This window comes from Myxocyprinus asiaticus, chromosome 26 (assembly GCF_019703515.2).
Source record: "Myxocyprinus asiaticus isolate MX2 ecotype Aquarium Trade chromosome 26, UBuf_Myxa_2, whole genome shotgun sequence".
NCBI lineage: Eukaryota > Metazoa > Chordata > Actinopteri > Cypriniformes > Catostomidae > Myxocyprinus > Myxocyprinus asiaticus.
Window position 1 is genome coordinate 10198972 of NC_059369.1, and position 16697 is coordinate 10215668.

The window sequence follows — 16697 nt, forward strand, 5'->3', positions numbered from 1 at the left end:
GATCAGAGTGGAATTTTGAATGCATTAGATCATAAGCAGTACACATGCGCTTCAACTTGTTGCTGCTCTGTAAAGGTGCAGGGCTGGTCACATACCGGGCTCTATAGAAAAATTGCAGTGGTCTGAAAATAGATCCACGATAGATGGCATTTCTATATTGAAATAAACACAGAGAAGGGACAGGGGAAATGGACACATTCAAGGTCAACAGTTAGGAATAAAAAAATAAAAAAAAACAGTGCAACCTTACACTAGGTGGCAAAATACAAGGGCTGTCAATTGATTCAAATATATGTGTCAAATAAATTACATGATAAGCCAATTAAGTAACTGATTTCATTGTATATATATATACACTGATCAGCCATAACATTAAAACCACCTGCCTAATATTGTGCAGGTCCCCCTCATGTCGCCAAAATAGTGCCAACCAGCATCTCAGAATACTTCTCACCACAATTGTACAGAGTGGTTATCTGAGTTACCGTAGACTTTATCAGTTCTAACTAGTCTGGCCATTCTCTGTTGACCTCTCTCATCAACAAGGCGTTTCCATCCACAGAACTGCCCCTCACTGGATGTTTTTTGTTTTTGGCACCATTCTGAGTAAATTCTAGAGACTGTTGTGTGTGAAAATCCCATGAGATCAGCAGTTACAGAAATACTTAAACCAGCCCGCCTGGCCCCAACAATCATCCATGCGATTATCTAATCAGCCAATCGTGTGGCAGCAGTGCAGTGCATAAAATCAGGCAGATATGGGTCAGGAGCTTCAGTTAATTTTCATCAGAATGGGGAAAAAATATGATCTCAGTGATTTGAACCATGGCATGATTGTTGGTGCCAGATTGACTGGTTTGAGTATTTCTGTAACTGCTGATTTCCTGGAATTTTCACACACAACAGTTTCTAGAATTTTCTCCGAATGGTGCCAAAAACAAAAAACATCCAGTGAGGGGCAGTTCTTTGGACGGAAATGCCTTGTTGATGAGAGAGGTCAACAGAAAATGGCCAGACTGGTTTGAACTGACAAAGTCTATGGTAACTCAGATAAACACTCTGTAAATTGTGGTGAGAAGAATATCGTGTCAGAATGCTATTCTGTGATACGGGTTGGCACTGTTTTGGTGGCACGAGGGGGACCTACACAATATTAGGCAGGTGGTTTTAATTTTCTGATCGATGTGTACATATATATATATATATATATATATATATATATATATACAGTGCATCCAGAAAGTATTCACAGCGCTTCACTTTTTCCACATTTTGTTATGTTACAGCCTTATTCCACAATGGATTAAATTCATTATTTTCCTCAAAATTCTACGAACAACACCCCATAATGACAACATGAAAGAAGTTTGTTTGAAATCTTTGCAAATTTATAAAAATAAAAAAAAAATCACATGTACATAAGTATTCACAGTCTTTGCTGAAGCACCTTTGGCACCAATTACAGCCTCAAGTCTTTTTGAGTATGATTCTACAAGCTTGGCACACCTATTTTTGGGCAGTTTCTCCCATTCTTCTTTGCAGGACCTCTCAAGCTCCATCAGGTTGGATGGGGAGTGTCAGTGCACAGCCATTTTCAGATCTTTCCAGAGATGTTCAATCGGGTTCAAGTCTGGGCTCTGGCTGGGCCACTCAAGGACATTCACAGAGTTGTCCCGTAGCCACTCCTTTGTTATCTTGGCTGTGTGCTTAGGGTCATTGTCCTGTTGGAAGATGAACCTTCTCCCCAGTCTGAGGTCCAGAGCGCTCTGGAGCAGGTTTTCATCAAGGATGTCTCTGTACATTGCTGCATTCATCTTTCCCTCGATCCTGACTAGTCTCCCAGTTCCTCCCGCTGAAAAACATCCCCACAGCATGATGCTGCCACCACCATGCTTCACTCTAGGGATGGTATTGTCCAGGTGATGAGCGCTGCCTGGTTTCCTCCAGACATGACGCTAGCCATTCAGGCCAAAGTGTTCAATCTTTGTTTCATCAGACCAGGGAATTTTGTTTCTCATGGTCTGAGAGTCCTTCAGGTACCTTTTGGTAAACTCCAGACGGGCAGTTATGTGCCTTTTACTGAGGAATGGCTTCCGTCTGGCCACTCTACCATACAGGCCTGATTGGTGGAGTGTTGCAGAGATGGTTGTTCTTCTGGAAGGTTCTCCTCTCTCCACAGAGAAACGCTGGAGCTCTGTCAGAGTGACCATCGGGTTCTTGGTCACCTCCCTGACTAAGGCCCTTCTCCCCCGATTGCTCAGTTTGGCCGAGCGGCCAGCTCTAGGAAGAGTCCTGGTGGTTCCAAACTTCTTCCATTTACGGATGATGGAGGCCACTTTGCTCATTGGGACCTTCAATGCTGCAGACATTTTTCTGTACCCTTTCCCAGATCTGTGCCTCGATACAATCCTGTCTCGGAGGTCTACAGACAATTCTTTGGACTTCATGGCTTGGTTTGTGCTCTGACATGAACTGTTAACTGTGGGACCTTATATAGACAGGTGTGTGCCTTTCCAAATCATGTACAATCAACTGAATTTACCACAGGTGGACTCCAATCAAGTTGTAGAAACATCTCAAGGATGATCAGTGGAAACAGGATGCACCTGAGCTCAATTTTGAGTGTCAGGGCAAAGGCTGTGAATACTTATGTACATGTGATTTTTTTTTTGTTTTTTATTTTTAATAAATTTGCAAAGATTTCAAACAAACTTCTTTCACGTTGTCATTATGGGGTATTGAATTTTGAGGAAAATAATGAATTTAATCCATTTTGGAATAAGGCTGTAACATAACAAAATGTGGAAAAAGTGAAGCGCTGTGAATACTTTCTGGATGCACTGTATATATATATACAGTTGTGCTCAAAAGTTTGCATACCCTGGCAGAAATTGTGAAATTTTGGCATTGATTTTGAAAATATGACTGATCACTGGTCTTTTATTTAAGGATAGTGATCATATGAAGCCATTTATCATCACATAGTTGTTTGGCTCATTTTTAAATCATAATGATAACAGAAATCACCCAAATGGCCCTATCAAAAGTTTACATACCCTTGAATGTTTGGCCTTGTTAAAGACACACAAGGTGACACACACACAGGTTTAAATGGCAATTAAAAGTTAATTTCCCACACCTGTGGCTTTTTAAATTGCAATTAGTGTCTGTGTATAAATAGTCAATGAGTTTGTTAGCTCTCACGTGGATGCACTGAGCAGGCTAGATACTGAGCCATGGCGAGCAGAACTGTCAAAAGACCTGCGTAACAAGGTAATGGAACTTTATAAAGATGGAAAAGGATATAAAAAGATATCCAAAGCCTTGAAATGCCAGTCAGTACTGTTCAGTCACTTATTAAGAAGTGGAAAATTCGGGGATCTCTTGATACCAAGCCAAGGTCAGGTAGACCAAGAAAGATTTCAGCCACAACTGCCAGAAGAATTGTTCGGGATACAAAGAAAAACCCACAGGTAACCTCAGGAGAAATACAGGCTGCTCTGGAAAAAGATGGTGTGGTTGTTTCAAGGAGCACAATACGATGATACTTAAACAAAAATGAGCTGCATGATCGAGTTGCCAGAAAGAAGCCTTTACTGCACCAATGCCACAAAAAAGCCTGGTTACAATATGCCCGACAACACCTTGACACACCTCACAGCTTCTGGCACACTGTAATTTGGAGTGACGAGACCATAATAGAGCTTTATGGTCACAACCATAAGCGCTATGTTTGGAGAGGGGTCAACAAGTATTGTGTATTTTTCATACTGCCCCAACTTTTTGGAATTGGGGTTGTACTATACTTTCACTTTTTGGACAGTTATTGATTTTTTTTATATATATATATATATATAATCATCTTGAACAAAATTGAAAATTGAAAAGTATTTTGTTTCAAAATAAATGTAATAATTTCCAGGATATTCATTTGCTGTCAGGATATTCATTTTGCTGTCATAAGCGCTATGTTTGGAGAGGGGTCAACAAGGCCTATAGTGAAAAGAATACCATCCCCACTGTGAAGCATGGTGGTGGCTCACTGATGTTTTGGGGGTGTGTGAGCTCTAAAGGCACGAGGAATCTTGTGAAAATTGATGGCACGATGAATGCAGCATGTTATCAGAAAATACTGGCAGACAATTTGCATTCTTCTGCACGAAAGCTGCGCATGGGACACTCTTGGACTTTCTAGCATGACAATGACCCTAAGCACAAGGCCAAGTTGACCCTCCAGTGGTTACAGCAGAAAAAGGTGAAGGTTCTGGAGTGGCCATCACAGTCACCTGACCTTAATATCATCGAGCCACTCTGGGGAAATCTCAAACGTGCGGTTCATGCAAGATGACCAAAGACTTTGCATGACCTGGAGGCATTTTTCCAAGACGAATGGGCAGCTATACCACCTGCAAGAATTTGGGGCCTCACAGACAACTATTACAAAAGAGTGCATGCTGTCATTGATGGTAAAGGGGGCAATACACAGTATTAAGAACTAAGAGTATGCAGACTTTTGAACAGGGGTCATTTCATTTTTTTCTTTGTTGCCATGTTTTGTTTTATGATTGTGCCATTCTGTTATAACCTACAGCTGAATATGAATCCCATAAGAAAGTTTTGCCTGCTCACTCATGTTTTCTTTAAAAATGGTACATATATTACCAGTTCTCCAAGGGTTTGAAAACTTTTGAGCACAACTGTGTATATATATATATATGTATATATATATATATACTATATATATATATATATATATATATATATATATATATATATATATATATATTTGCTGAGAAAAAGCCCCCAAATGAAGATAATTCAATAATTCATTTCATCATCATTGTAGCAAAGGAGTAATGTTTTGTTTAGTCATTTAACATGGCTTTGAGGTAGATTTAGGGCCAGTTCACAAAGGACGTGTATCACATTCTTTTAATTGTTTGTCTATGTAAATATGTGAAAGCTGGTTGTCTGGCCGTTACAACATTTCTCACTGTTTGTTTTTTATGCCATGAACACTGCTTTTTTAAGACGCTGTGTCAAATTAAACAATTACACTTTTTAAACTTTGAGACCCTTGTGTTCTGTTTGATTCTGTTGCACTCCATCCAGCTGTTTTAAATGCAAGAACACGCTCTGAATGAACGGCTCCATTGTGCACCTGCAGACTCATAAAAACATAAAGGGGGTACTTTAAACTTGAACTGATCCAACTGTAGAAAACCCTTTATTGAAGAATTTACGTAGGGGTCAGAAAGCATGATTAATTGCATTATTTTTTGTATAAATAATTTTTATATGATTAACTATATTAGCATGTTAAATTGACAGCCCTATAGCATAAATGAACACACAGGAAGTTACATTTGCAGCTACTTACCAATACACAGGTCTTTTTGGCTGGGTGTTAGTAGAGCATAGAGGTAATCAAACACGTGCACATGTGGTTGCAGCACAAAGTAAATATACATTTGCCACCTAATATCATAAGACTGAGCCTTATCCACCTTATTTTTCAGCGAAACTAGGGCGCCGCCATTATCAGCCTTGAATGTGGACCACTTCCGGTATGAGCCACTTCCAACTATTTTAGCGAGACAAAAATACTACATTATGCTGTTTTATATTACAGGCTGGCAACATGTCGTCATATTATATTTATCATTAATTATGATTTTCATAAACTCATTGGTTTTGAACGCATATCATTTTACCGTATAGCACATTTTGCCATAGTTCCCTATCTGTCACTCACTTGAAGTTGTGTCGATGTAGTGACACTAGGGGTCACTCTTGGGAGCCCAAGACACCTCTGGTCTTTGATAAAAGGCCAATGAAAATTGGTGAGTGGTATTTGCATACCACTCCCACGGACATACGGGTATAAAAGGAGCTGGTATGCAACCACTCATTCAGACTTTCTCTTCGGAGCCGAACGGTCAATGTGTACTGAGCTGACTGTTCATTCACCTCTGCTGGATCTGATGGTGCATTTCAGCGGCTTCTCCCTCCTCTGCACTGGTGCACTGCAAAGAATGCCCCTGGGCGCTTCGGCAGAAATAAGAGAGTATATTTCTCTAAAAGAGTATATTTCTCTAAAAGAGCGGCACACACGGAACGTCTTATTAAAGACGCATCTTTTTAAAGATGCCTTTCTGTTTGTGTGTTATTCCTGGTTGCGGTTGTTATCTCTCAACTTCTGACAGTCACAATCGCTGTCTTTCGTGTCTGGGTGTGACCCACGCGGAGACAGTGTTCATGGATGGATCATGTACTCATTGCGAGAACATGACCATGGCAACGTTGTGGTCGCGGCTTGCTTTCGTAAGAAACGGTGAAGCAGCAGATGGAGGCTATCTGGCACATCCTGCCCCGGCACGGCTCAAGATCCCACACCCCGCCTGCACGTCGCCAAGGGCGTCCCCCTGCGGTGACTGCACCGGCTCCGCCGCAGCCCGCCCCTTCGGCCCTGCCCCAGCGTGGAGCCCACCGCAGGAAGCAGATGCCACCCGTCTCACGGCCGGCCGCCGTGAAAGGCTTCAAAGCGCCCCTGAGACGGGCGACCCAAGGATGACGAAACCCACTGCCTTGGAGATGGTAAGCAGACCACACCATCCCCTGGTGGAGGGCCGGGAGGAGAATCTTTTGTTGCCTTTTCATTGAATTTCGCCACATGCCCAAGTGGCTGCGGTACCCAACAGTTCAGCAAAAGAGCGGTTTCCTCGTTCCCTGAGTCACATACCCGGTGTGCACGGCCGTCATCATGACCACCATCCACCATTCCATTTTGGCAGGTTTGGCGCTCCAATTGAGGTCTCCCTGCCCCTGCACTCCCAGCTGTGGCACAAATCCGCCCATGATGTGACAGTCTCCACGGGTCACGAGGACAGGCCTCTTCCTTCCCCATACTAGGCTGTTCCGGGGGTGGTCACAAGGAGCCAGGTAAGTGCTTTGATGTCCTGGAAATCAGTACGGCCACAACATGGCGTGGCACCTCAGGCTCCGCCCCACTGTGAGGCCCCATCCGCCGGTACATCCATCGAGATTGTCCCCTTGGTCCCCCTCGCCCGGAGCTTGGACGCATGGCTTGCGCTTTCCAATCCGTCACGATGGCTGATCCAGACCATCCGACTCGGCTACGCGATTCAGTTCACCAGGCGTCCACCCAGGTTCAGCGGTATCCACTTCACCTTGGTGAAGGGTGAGAACGCTGCTATCTTGCGCGTGGAGATCGCTACCCTCCTACGGAAGGATGCGATAGAGCCTGTCCCACCGGCCGAGATGAAGAAGGGGTTTTACAGCCTCTACTTCATTGTACCGAAAAAAGGCGGTGGGTTGCGGCCAATTTTGGACCTGCGAGTACTGAACCGGGATTTGCACAGACTCCCGTTCAAGATGCTGAAGCAAAAACGCATTCTGGCGAGCATCCGGCATCAAGATTGGTTCGTGGCGGTAGACCTGAAGGATGCGTACTTCCACATCTTGATTCTACCTCGACACAGACCCTTCCTGCGGTTTGTATTTGAGGGTCGGGCGTATCTCTTTCGGCCTGTCCTTGTCCCTTCGCGTCTTCACGAAGTTTGCAGAGCCAGCCCTTGCCCCTCTAAGGGAAGTGGGCATTCGCATCCTCAACTATCTCGATGATTGGCTAATCCTAGCTCACTCTCAGGATGTGTTGTGTGCACACAGGGACCTGGTGCTCTCGCACCTCAGCCAACTAGGGCTTTGGGTCAACTGGGAAAAGAGCAAGCTCCTCCCAGTTCAGAGCATCTCTTTTCTCAGCTGGGAGTTGGACTCAGTCTCGTTGACGGTGCGCCTCACAAACGAGCGCGCACAGTCGGTGCTGACCTGTTTGAAGGTGTTCAGACAGAAGACAGCGGTTCCACTGAAACTGTTTCAGAGGCTCCTGGGGCATATGGCATCCTCAGAGGTGGCCACTCCGCTCAGGTTGATGTATATGAGACCGCTTCAGCACTGGCTTCTGACTCGAGTCCCGAGATGGGCATGGCGCCGCAGGACACATCGTGTGGCCATCATGCCGATCTGTCACCGCCTCTTCAGCCCTTGGACCGACCTCATGTTTCTATGGGCAGCCGTTCCCCTAGAGCAGGTCTCCAGGTGTGTCGTGGTTATGACAGACGCCTCCAAAACGGGCTGGGGTGCTGTATGCAACGGGCACGCAACCGCTGGCTCATGGACATAAACTGCCTCGAGTTGCTGGCAATTCTGCTCGCCCTGCGGAGGTTTCGGCCGTTGATCCAGGGCAAGCATGTGTTAGTTCGGACAGACAGCACGGCAATGGTAGCATATGTCAACCATCAAGGCGGTCTGCACTCCCGTTGTATGTCACAACCCGTCCGCCGTCTCCTCCTCTGGAGTCAGCAGCACCTCAAGTCGCTGCAAGCCACTCACATCCGGGTGACCTCAACACTGCAGCGGACGCGCTGTCATGGCAGGTTACCCTCAGGTGAGAGTGGAGACTCCACCCTCAGGTGGTCCAGCTGATTTGGAGTTGATTCGGGCAGGCACAGGTAGACCTGTTCGCCTCCCAAGAATCCTCTCACTGCCCGCTCTGGTACGCCCTGACCGAGGCACCTCTCGGCACATAGCTGGCCCCCTGGACTTCGCAAATATGCGTTTCCCCCAGTGAGCCTACTTTCACAGACCCTGTGCAAGGTCAGGGAGGACGAGGAGCAGGTCGTCCTGGTAGCACCCTACTGGCCCACCCAGACATGGTTCTCGGACCTCACGCTCCTCGCGACAGCCCCCCCCGGCGAATTCCACTGAGGAAGGACCTTCTTTCTCAGGGACGAGGCACCATCTGGCACCCACGACCAGACCTCTAGAATCTCCATGTCTGGCCCCTGGATGGGACGCAGAAGACTTAAGCGGCCTACCACCGGCAGTGGTAGACACTATCACTCAGGCTAGGGCCCCCTCAACGAGGCACCTGTATGCCTTTAAGTAGCGTCTGTTCACTAAGTGGTGTTCTTCCTGACGCGAAGCCCCCAAGAGATGTGCAGTCGGATCGGTGCTTTCCTTCCTGCAGGAGAGGTTGGAAGGGCGGCTGTCCCCCTCCACCTTGAAGGTGTATGTAGCCGCTATAGCGGCACACCACGACACACTGAAAGTCCTTAGGGAAGCATGACCTGATCATCAGGTTCCTGAGAGGTGCCAGGAGGTTGAATCCCTTCAGACCGCACCTCATTCCCTCATGGGACCTCTCTGTAGTTCTTCAGGGTCTACGGAGAGCCCCCTTTGAGCCCTTGCAGTCAGCTGAGCTTATGGCACTCTCTTTGAAGACTGCCCCCCTGACTGCGCTCACTTCCATCAAGAGGGTAGGAGAACTGCAAGAGTTCTCTGTCAGTGAAACGTGCCTGGAGTTCGGTCTGGGCTACTCTCACGTGATCCTGTGACCCCGACCGGGCTATGTGCCCAAGGTTCCCATGACCCCTTTTAGGGACTAGATCATGAACCTGCAAGCATTGCCCCAGGAGGAGGCAGACCCAGCCCTGACGTTGCTGTGTCCAGTGCGCACTTTATGCATCTATTTGGATCGCACGCAGGGCTTTAGAGTCTCTGAGCAGCTCTTTGTCTGCTTTGGTGGACAATGGAAAGGAAGCGCTGTCTCCAAGCAGAGGATCGCCCACTGGCTCTTTGACACCATAACAATGGCATACCATGCCCAGGACGTGCCGCCCCCGGCAGGGCTACGAGCCCATTCTACCAGGGTTGTAGTGGCCTCCTGGGCCTTGACCAGTGGCACCTCTCTAACAGACATTTGCAGAGCAGCGGGCTGGGCAACACCCAACACCTTTGCGAGGTTCTACAATCTCCGGGTGGAACCAGTTTCATCCTGTGTAGTGGCACGCACAAGCAGGTAAGTCCGGGACAGCTGGCCGGGTGTATCGCTTGTGCATAGTGCCTTTCACCTCCCCTGAGCTGAAGACATGCGCTGTTGACTCCCAGTAGTGTTCACAAACTGTGTTCCCTGGATGATTTCCTCAAAGCCCTGTGGCAGACGAGTTTGCAGAGAAACTCGCTGCCGGCTCAGTACACATGCTAACTAAGCCCTGTACCCCAGTAGGTGCTCCGCATGTGGTGGTTCCCCATAGGTAACCCCATGTGAGGGATATCTTCCGCTAATTCATTTCCCTGTTGGTAAACTGCATCTTCCGTAGGCAGAGGCCCCTCTGCCCTAGTCACCATGCTCGTAGAAACTTCTCCCCTGTAGGGTAGGACCTACCATGGGACTTCTCCACATGACATATTTTCGACAAAGCTCGGCAAGACCATGTGACGTATTTCCACTCAAAATCCCCCCCCCCTCTGTGGGCGGGGTGTGGTCTCCATAGTGTCTTCCCCATGGGAGTGACCCCCCCCCCGACTAGACCTGGTGGCCCCAGTCGGTTAATTCCTTTTTTTTGGGGGAGAGAAAAAAAAAAGAGGATAAGAGGCCACGACTGGGCTAGCCTGTCTCTATCTTTTGGGCAGTCAACTTGTTCCCAAAGGGCCATTCGACACTCATAACAGCGTTGGGGGAGGTTACGTGTCGGCCTGGTGCGCTGGCTACGAGGCACACAGTGGTCTGCCTGTCACACACCGCCAGTTCACGTAACACAGTTCAGCCAGTTGCGGCATTTCGTATAGGGACGCCTAGTGTCACTACATCGACACAACGTCGAGTGAGTGACAGATAGGGAACGTCCTGGTTACTTGTGTAACCTCCGTTCCTTGATGAAGGGAACGTGACGTTGTGTCCCTCCTGCCACATTGCCGAACTACCCGCTGAAATGGCCGGGACCTTGTCTCGGCTTCTCAGCACAAAACCTGAATGAGTGGTTGCATACCAGCTCCTTTTATACCCGTATGTCCGGGGGAGTGGTATGCAAATACAACTCGCCAATTTTCATTGGCATTTTATCAAAGACCAGAGGTGTCTCGGGCTCCCAAGAGTGACCCCTAGTGTCACTACACTGACACAACATCTCGTTCCCTCCATCAGGGAACAGAGGTTATGCAAGTAACCAGGACATTTTATCAAACAGTTGCACAAGCAGAATGAATGAGAGATCAGGCACTGACAGGACAATCCTCCACGCAGTCTGACACGCCTCCACAAACTTTACAAACTGGGCAAATGAATATATAATAAACTGACAAACAGATCTTGCATTCAGCTTGGCTTATGAAACATCGCCCTTGGAAATAAACAAATAAAGGCATCATTGGAGATTTACATGGAGACAAGAAACACTGCATCATCACGATCTCTGTAAAATAAGAAGCAGATTTTTATTATCGTCTCTTCAATACAACACACAGGAACAAGTGAATGATTTACTTCCTCTTTTTCTATAAATGATGAAGTTAGAAAATTATCCGATATTAGGCCATCATTCTGCTACATCCTGTGGTTTTGTGATAGTTTATAAACTTATATCACTAAATTATGGTATTATTATCCTTCTGTTTATTTACATTGCAGTCAATAACAGCAGAACTTTTACACGTTCGCCGGAAATGCAGCCGTTGCTTACTTTCACGTTACAAAATAAAGTGGATAGGCAGTTAAAGTACAAATATAAAAGGTTACACTGTTAGTCGGGGTAAAAACAGGCATGAGGATCATGCAGAAAACAGAAGTATGTCGGGCACTCTTAAAATAGGAAATTTAGATGTGAGGAAACAAAGAAACAGACACAACAGTATAACATGTATAAACAAATGTCAATTAAAAGGGTGTTCTGGGTTCAAAACATGTTAAACATGTTCACCCAAAAAGGAAAAATCTCTCATCATTTACTCACCCTCATGATATCCCAGATATGTATGACTTTCTTTCTTCTGCAGAACACAAATTAAAATATTTAGAAGAATATCTCAGCTCTGTAGGTCCATTCAAGTGAATGCAAGTGAATGGGTGCCAAAATTCTGAAGCTCCAATAATCCACATAAAGGAAACATAGAAGCAATCCATATGACTCCAGTGGTTAAATCCATGTGCTCATACACAATTTGATAGGTGTGGCTGAGAACCAAATCAATATTTAAGTCATTTTGGTTTATCATAAATTCTCCTCCCTGCCCAGTAGGTATGCATGAAAAACAGAAGAGAAAGTGAAAGTGAAGGAAAAAGGACTTAAATATTGATCTGTTTCTCACCCACACTATCATATCTCTTCTGAAAACATGGAGTTAACTACCAGAATCGTCTGGAGTACTTTTATGTTGCCCCTATGTGGATTTTGGAGCTTCAAAATGTTGGCACCCATTCACTTACATTGTATGGATCTACAGAGCTGAGACATTCATCTAAAAATGTGTTTGTGTTCAGCAGATGAAAGAAAGTCATAAACATCTGGGATATAATGAGGGTGAGTAAATTATGAGAGAATTTACATTTTTGGGTGAACTAACCATTGAAGCCCTATGGACAGGATCTATGACATGCTATTGATTCCCACAGACAATGAATTTGACTCATCCCTCAGTTTGTAAAAACAAGCAACTTGTCGCATTCACAGTAATGCACTTATAATAGAGGTCTATGGGCAAGACATTCCAGAGTTGAATGCAGAAGCTTGTATTTGAGGTAAAGCTCGAAGTGGAATGAATTTTGGTTTTGCATTAACTATGTAAATCTTGTGAGTGGAGTAAGCTCCATGTTAACAGTCCCTTTCTGGTATTCTTGTGCATAATTTGCGAACAATAAAGGGTTTACGGGCTTTACATGGTCATAACAGGAGATTGGAAATAACTTTGCACAGACAAGTTTAGTAAGTGATTTTGTCACATTAGTCTCACATTAACACAAATAAGGATTTGTCGCTATACTTTCGCATGTGTATTTTATCGGTTTATAACAGTGCAATGTTTGCCATAGACTTCCATTGTAAGTGCATTACTGTAAACCCCCCTTTTTTATTGAAATAAAAAAAAAAGATTCTGGAATTGGGCAGTTGTACTGTATTTAACCTGGAACATTTCTGGAAAAATGTATATTTTGCACTTTTTATTTAAACAGACACCCACCTTTCAACCACCTCAATATCAAAACAGAAGCGCTTATCTATGGAGTCGGTCTTCCTCCTAATACAGGACTTCAGTTTGAACTTCTCAGAGGGATTCGCCATGACACCATTCTGTGAAAGACAATGACAAGAGAGACGGAAGGGGCAGCTTACTAGAGAAAGACCGATAATCTTTTATAATCTAGTTTGACTGATATTTTTAACCGATATTTCCACTTTTCCAGGTTTTCCTAGCTTATCAGTTCTTTAATGTTGGTTTACCGATAAAGTTGGACACAAAAGACTTTACATTTTAAATACTAATTAAGCTAAGGGGCTTTGAACAAGTGTACATTGCAACTAAAACTTAAGTGAATTCTTTGTAGACTGTGCGCAATTTAAGTTTTGTAAAGCAGTTCACCAGAGGTTAGTGATAAATTATAAAGTTGTTAACATGCCTAAAAGCAGAAAAAAAACTAGAATTAAACATTGGTTATGCATATCGGTTATCGGACACATAAACACAAAAATAATCAGTATCATACCAGGCATGAAAAATGAACTTCGGTCAACCTCTAGAATTTACTGAACTCACTGTAGAATTAATTGCACCCACTTATAGCGCCATTTAAGTGCATGCAGAGTTTTATGAATAAGGCACAATCTATAATAAAGCTCATTTACAAAGAACACGTTTGAGTTTGGAGGAGTTTACACTGAAAAGAATGACACGCCACATGACCACATCCGACCACATCCACATGAGCATCTCTGTACCTGTTTAACGGCGGGCTTCACCTCTGTATTGCACATGCTGAAGGTGTTACTCTCCTTCTCATATGTGCAATAATGACGCGTCCATGCGCATCCCAAGGGTTCTGCAACACACAAATGCCACATGAAAATGTAACAGACGTGCTTTGAGGTACTTGTGCTGTGCATTTTCAGTGCTTCAAACTCCGAACTTCTACATCAAGGTCCAAAATGAACACTCTTCAAGTGGCAAATGTGAACAGGGACTTAAAATGAAATGTTTTTTTCATTTTGGTTCTTTCTGAGCAGAAACAATATTTTTTCAAAAAAGGTTAATAACATTACTCTCACACTCTATAAAGCCTGTATAAAGTAACATCTTTTCAATAAATGTATATTTAATATTAAATATATATTCAAAAATATTTTAATTATTAATTTGGAGACCTAAATAAATTAATAGCCAAAATCTCTCTCTTCTGAATGCATGCACACACTGCGTAGGCACGTCACCTTTTTGCTGATTATTATAAAACATTTTTAGGGGTTCAAGCGCTTAGCGCTGAAACCCTATTGTAATTGTTAAGATTATTATTATTATTATTATAATTATTATTATTATTATTAGGGGTTCAAGCGATTAGCGCTGAAACCCTATTGTAATTGTTAAGATTTTTATTATTAGGGGTTCAAGCACTTAGCGCTGAAACCCTATTGTAATTGTTAAGATTTTTAGGGGTTCAAGCGCTTAGCACTGAAACCCTATTGTAATTGTTAAGATTTTTATTATTGTTATTATTATTATTATTATTATTATTATTACGCCATAAAACTTATCGGGCAGAGCAAACCATAAGGCCTAGAGACTTTAAACTTGGTCAGATGGTACTAGTATTGCTCGCTACTCAGAAACACGGACTCGGCCAAATCGGTCAATAGGGGGCGCTACAGTGATCAAAAGGTGCTTTATACAGTTGGGATCCTTGGCTCAAACCAAACAAAACATATATCTCCGATTTCATTTCCGCCTATAAAAATTTTCCGCCATCTTGGAGTTTTCATAAAACCTACTTTTGCGAACTAGTCCTAGGTTTTTCGTCCGATCAGGACCAAACCAGTGCCAAATGATTCTATGGAGTCTCAGTATCAAAAGTTATCCAAAAAAGTTTGAACTTTCGACTCGAGCTAGCTACGGTATGTGAAAACATCGGAAGTAGGAGTGGCCAAATTTACGTAAATGGCTATAACTCTTGAAGGAAATTAGATATCTTCACCAAACTTGGCATGTTTATGTAAGAGGTCAATCTTTGGTCGCCCAGAAAAGTTGGCACAGTTTTGCCATATGGTGGTGCTATAATACCAAAAAACATTAAATTGGCTGTAAACCGTTAATCCTATTGACTTCAAAATTTGCATACATTGTCTTTGTCTCAGCTGCCATCATTGTCTATATGGACATTCACGTATATTGAAAAACATGGCCGCCATCAGCCAATCAAATTTCAGCAGCTATTACACAAGTTTAACAATGACCGATCAGAACAAAACTTGGTGGACCTATTTGACACTTGGTCTGAGAGGGTTGTGCAAAGTTTGAAAAACATCGGCCATTAGGTGGTGCTATCACGATTTTTGTAGGTGTTAGTGGTTGTATATAATGCAGTGTTGTGAAAAAACACAAGTAACATATATCATCTGATAGCTCTTCTCATTCTAAACAACTTACCTCAAGAAGCATTGGTGTCTGTCAAACCGTTCGGTAAATATTTCAGATAATGTTAAAAACCTACTTTTGCGAACTAGTCCTAGGTTTTTTGCCTGAACGGAACCAAACCAGTGCAGAAATATACTCTGTAATCTGATTATCAATAATTATATTTAAAAAAAAAAGTTGAAATTTTGACTCACGGTCACTAAGGGGTGCCAACATGTTCAAAAAGGGCGGGCCATTTATACTAAAATGGCTATAACGCCCGAACGAAATGAGATATTTTCACCAAACTCGGTACACATGTATGAGCTCAATCTGAGGTCACAGTAAAAAATCCTCTGAGTCTGGCCACTAGGTGGTGCTATAACAGGAAAAAAAACATGAAAACCGCTCTAACTACGCAACCGTTAGTCTGATTGAGTTGAAAATTGGCATGCAGCGTCTTTGTCCATGGTGCCATGACTGTCTATGAGGACATTGGCGTATCTAAAAAAAAATGGCCAATGAAGTTTGATCACCTACTAGACAAGGTTATTGGAGGCCGATCGGCACAAAACTCAGCGGGCCTGTTCAACTCCTGGCCCTAGAGGTCTGTGAGAAGTTTGAAAGAAAGCGGCCAGTGGATGGTGCTAACGCGTTTTACACCTCTGTAATCACGTGGTGTTTCACACAAACACACAATGGCTGTGTCCCAGTTCAAAGGCTGGATCCTTCGAAGGACTCGGACTTCAAAGGCCATGAAGGTCGGACTAAGCATTGTTAATTGGGACAGTCTAGCCTATGGAGGTCTGTTCTTGTCGCCTAACAACTGTGACAGCTGCAGAGTGACTGTAACGTTTGTACTAGACTTTTTTGAAAGTTATATTAAACTGTCTGAAAACAAAACAGGGTTCACAAACTGTCTAAATATTTTCACCATGGTCCATTTCTGTATATAATAAAGAGTATAAACTATATATAATCGCATCTTAGTAAGATATAAGTCAACATTTGAACCACTTTAAAGTATTTTTTTTTACATTTGTATCATTAGATATTTGAGTAAGTTGAAACCCAATACATACGTTTAAAAGTGTAATTCGGCAATTTCTCTCAAAAAAATCCTGTCGTCACTGGCGCGCAATGAATTCTGGGGTAGGCAAGGCCGCAAAGGATCCATCTGTTGTATCCTTCATTTCACGAGAAAAAAAGGATGCATTTGGAGGCCGCATTTGAGGAGC

General features: G+C 43.8%; 1 protein-coding gene across 8 annotated transcripts in view; it reads right to left on the minus strand.

The window, feature by feature from the left end:
• LOC127416746 (rho GTPase-activating protein 42-like) overlaps positions 1-16697 on the minus strand; it is a 176959-nt gene that overhangs the window by 33097 nt on the left and 127165 nt on the right. For 6 of the 8 annotated variants that reach the window (XM_051656270.1, XM_051656272.1, XM_051656268.1 and 3 more), the window contains exons 9-11: positions 13791-13891; positions 13036-13145; positions 96-152 (exon numbers count right to left, since the gene is read on the minus strand). In XM_051656270.1, the coding sequence (XP_051512230.1) occupies positions 96-152; positions 13036-13145; positions 13791-13891 (268 nt within the window). The remainder of the gene's footprint in view (positions 1-95; positions 153-13035; positions 13146-13790; positions 13892-16697) is intronic. The other 2 variants (XM_051656274.1, XM_051656273.1) reach the window with 1 other exon arrangement.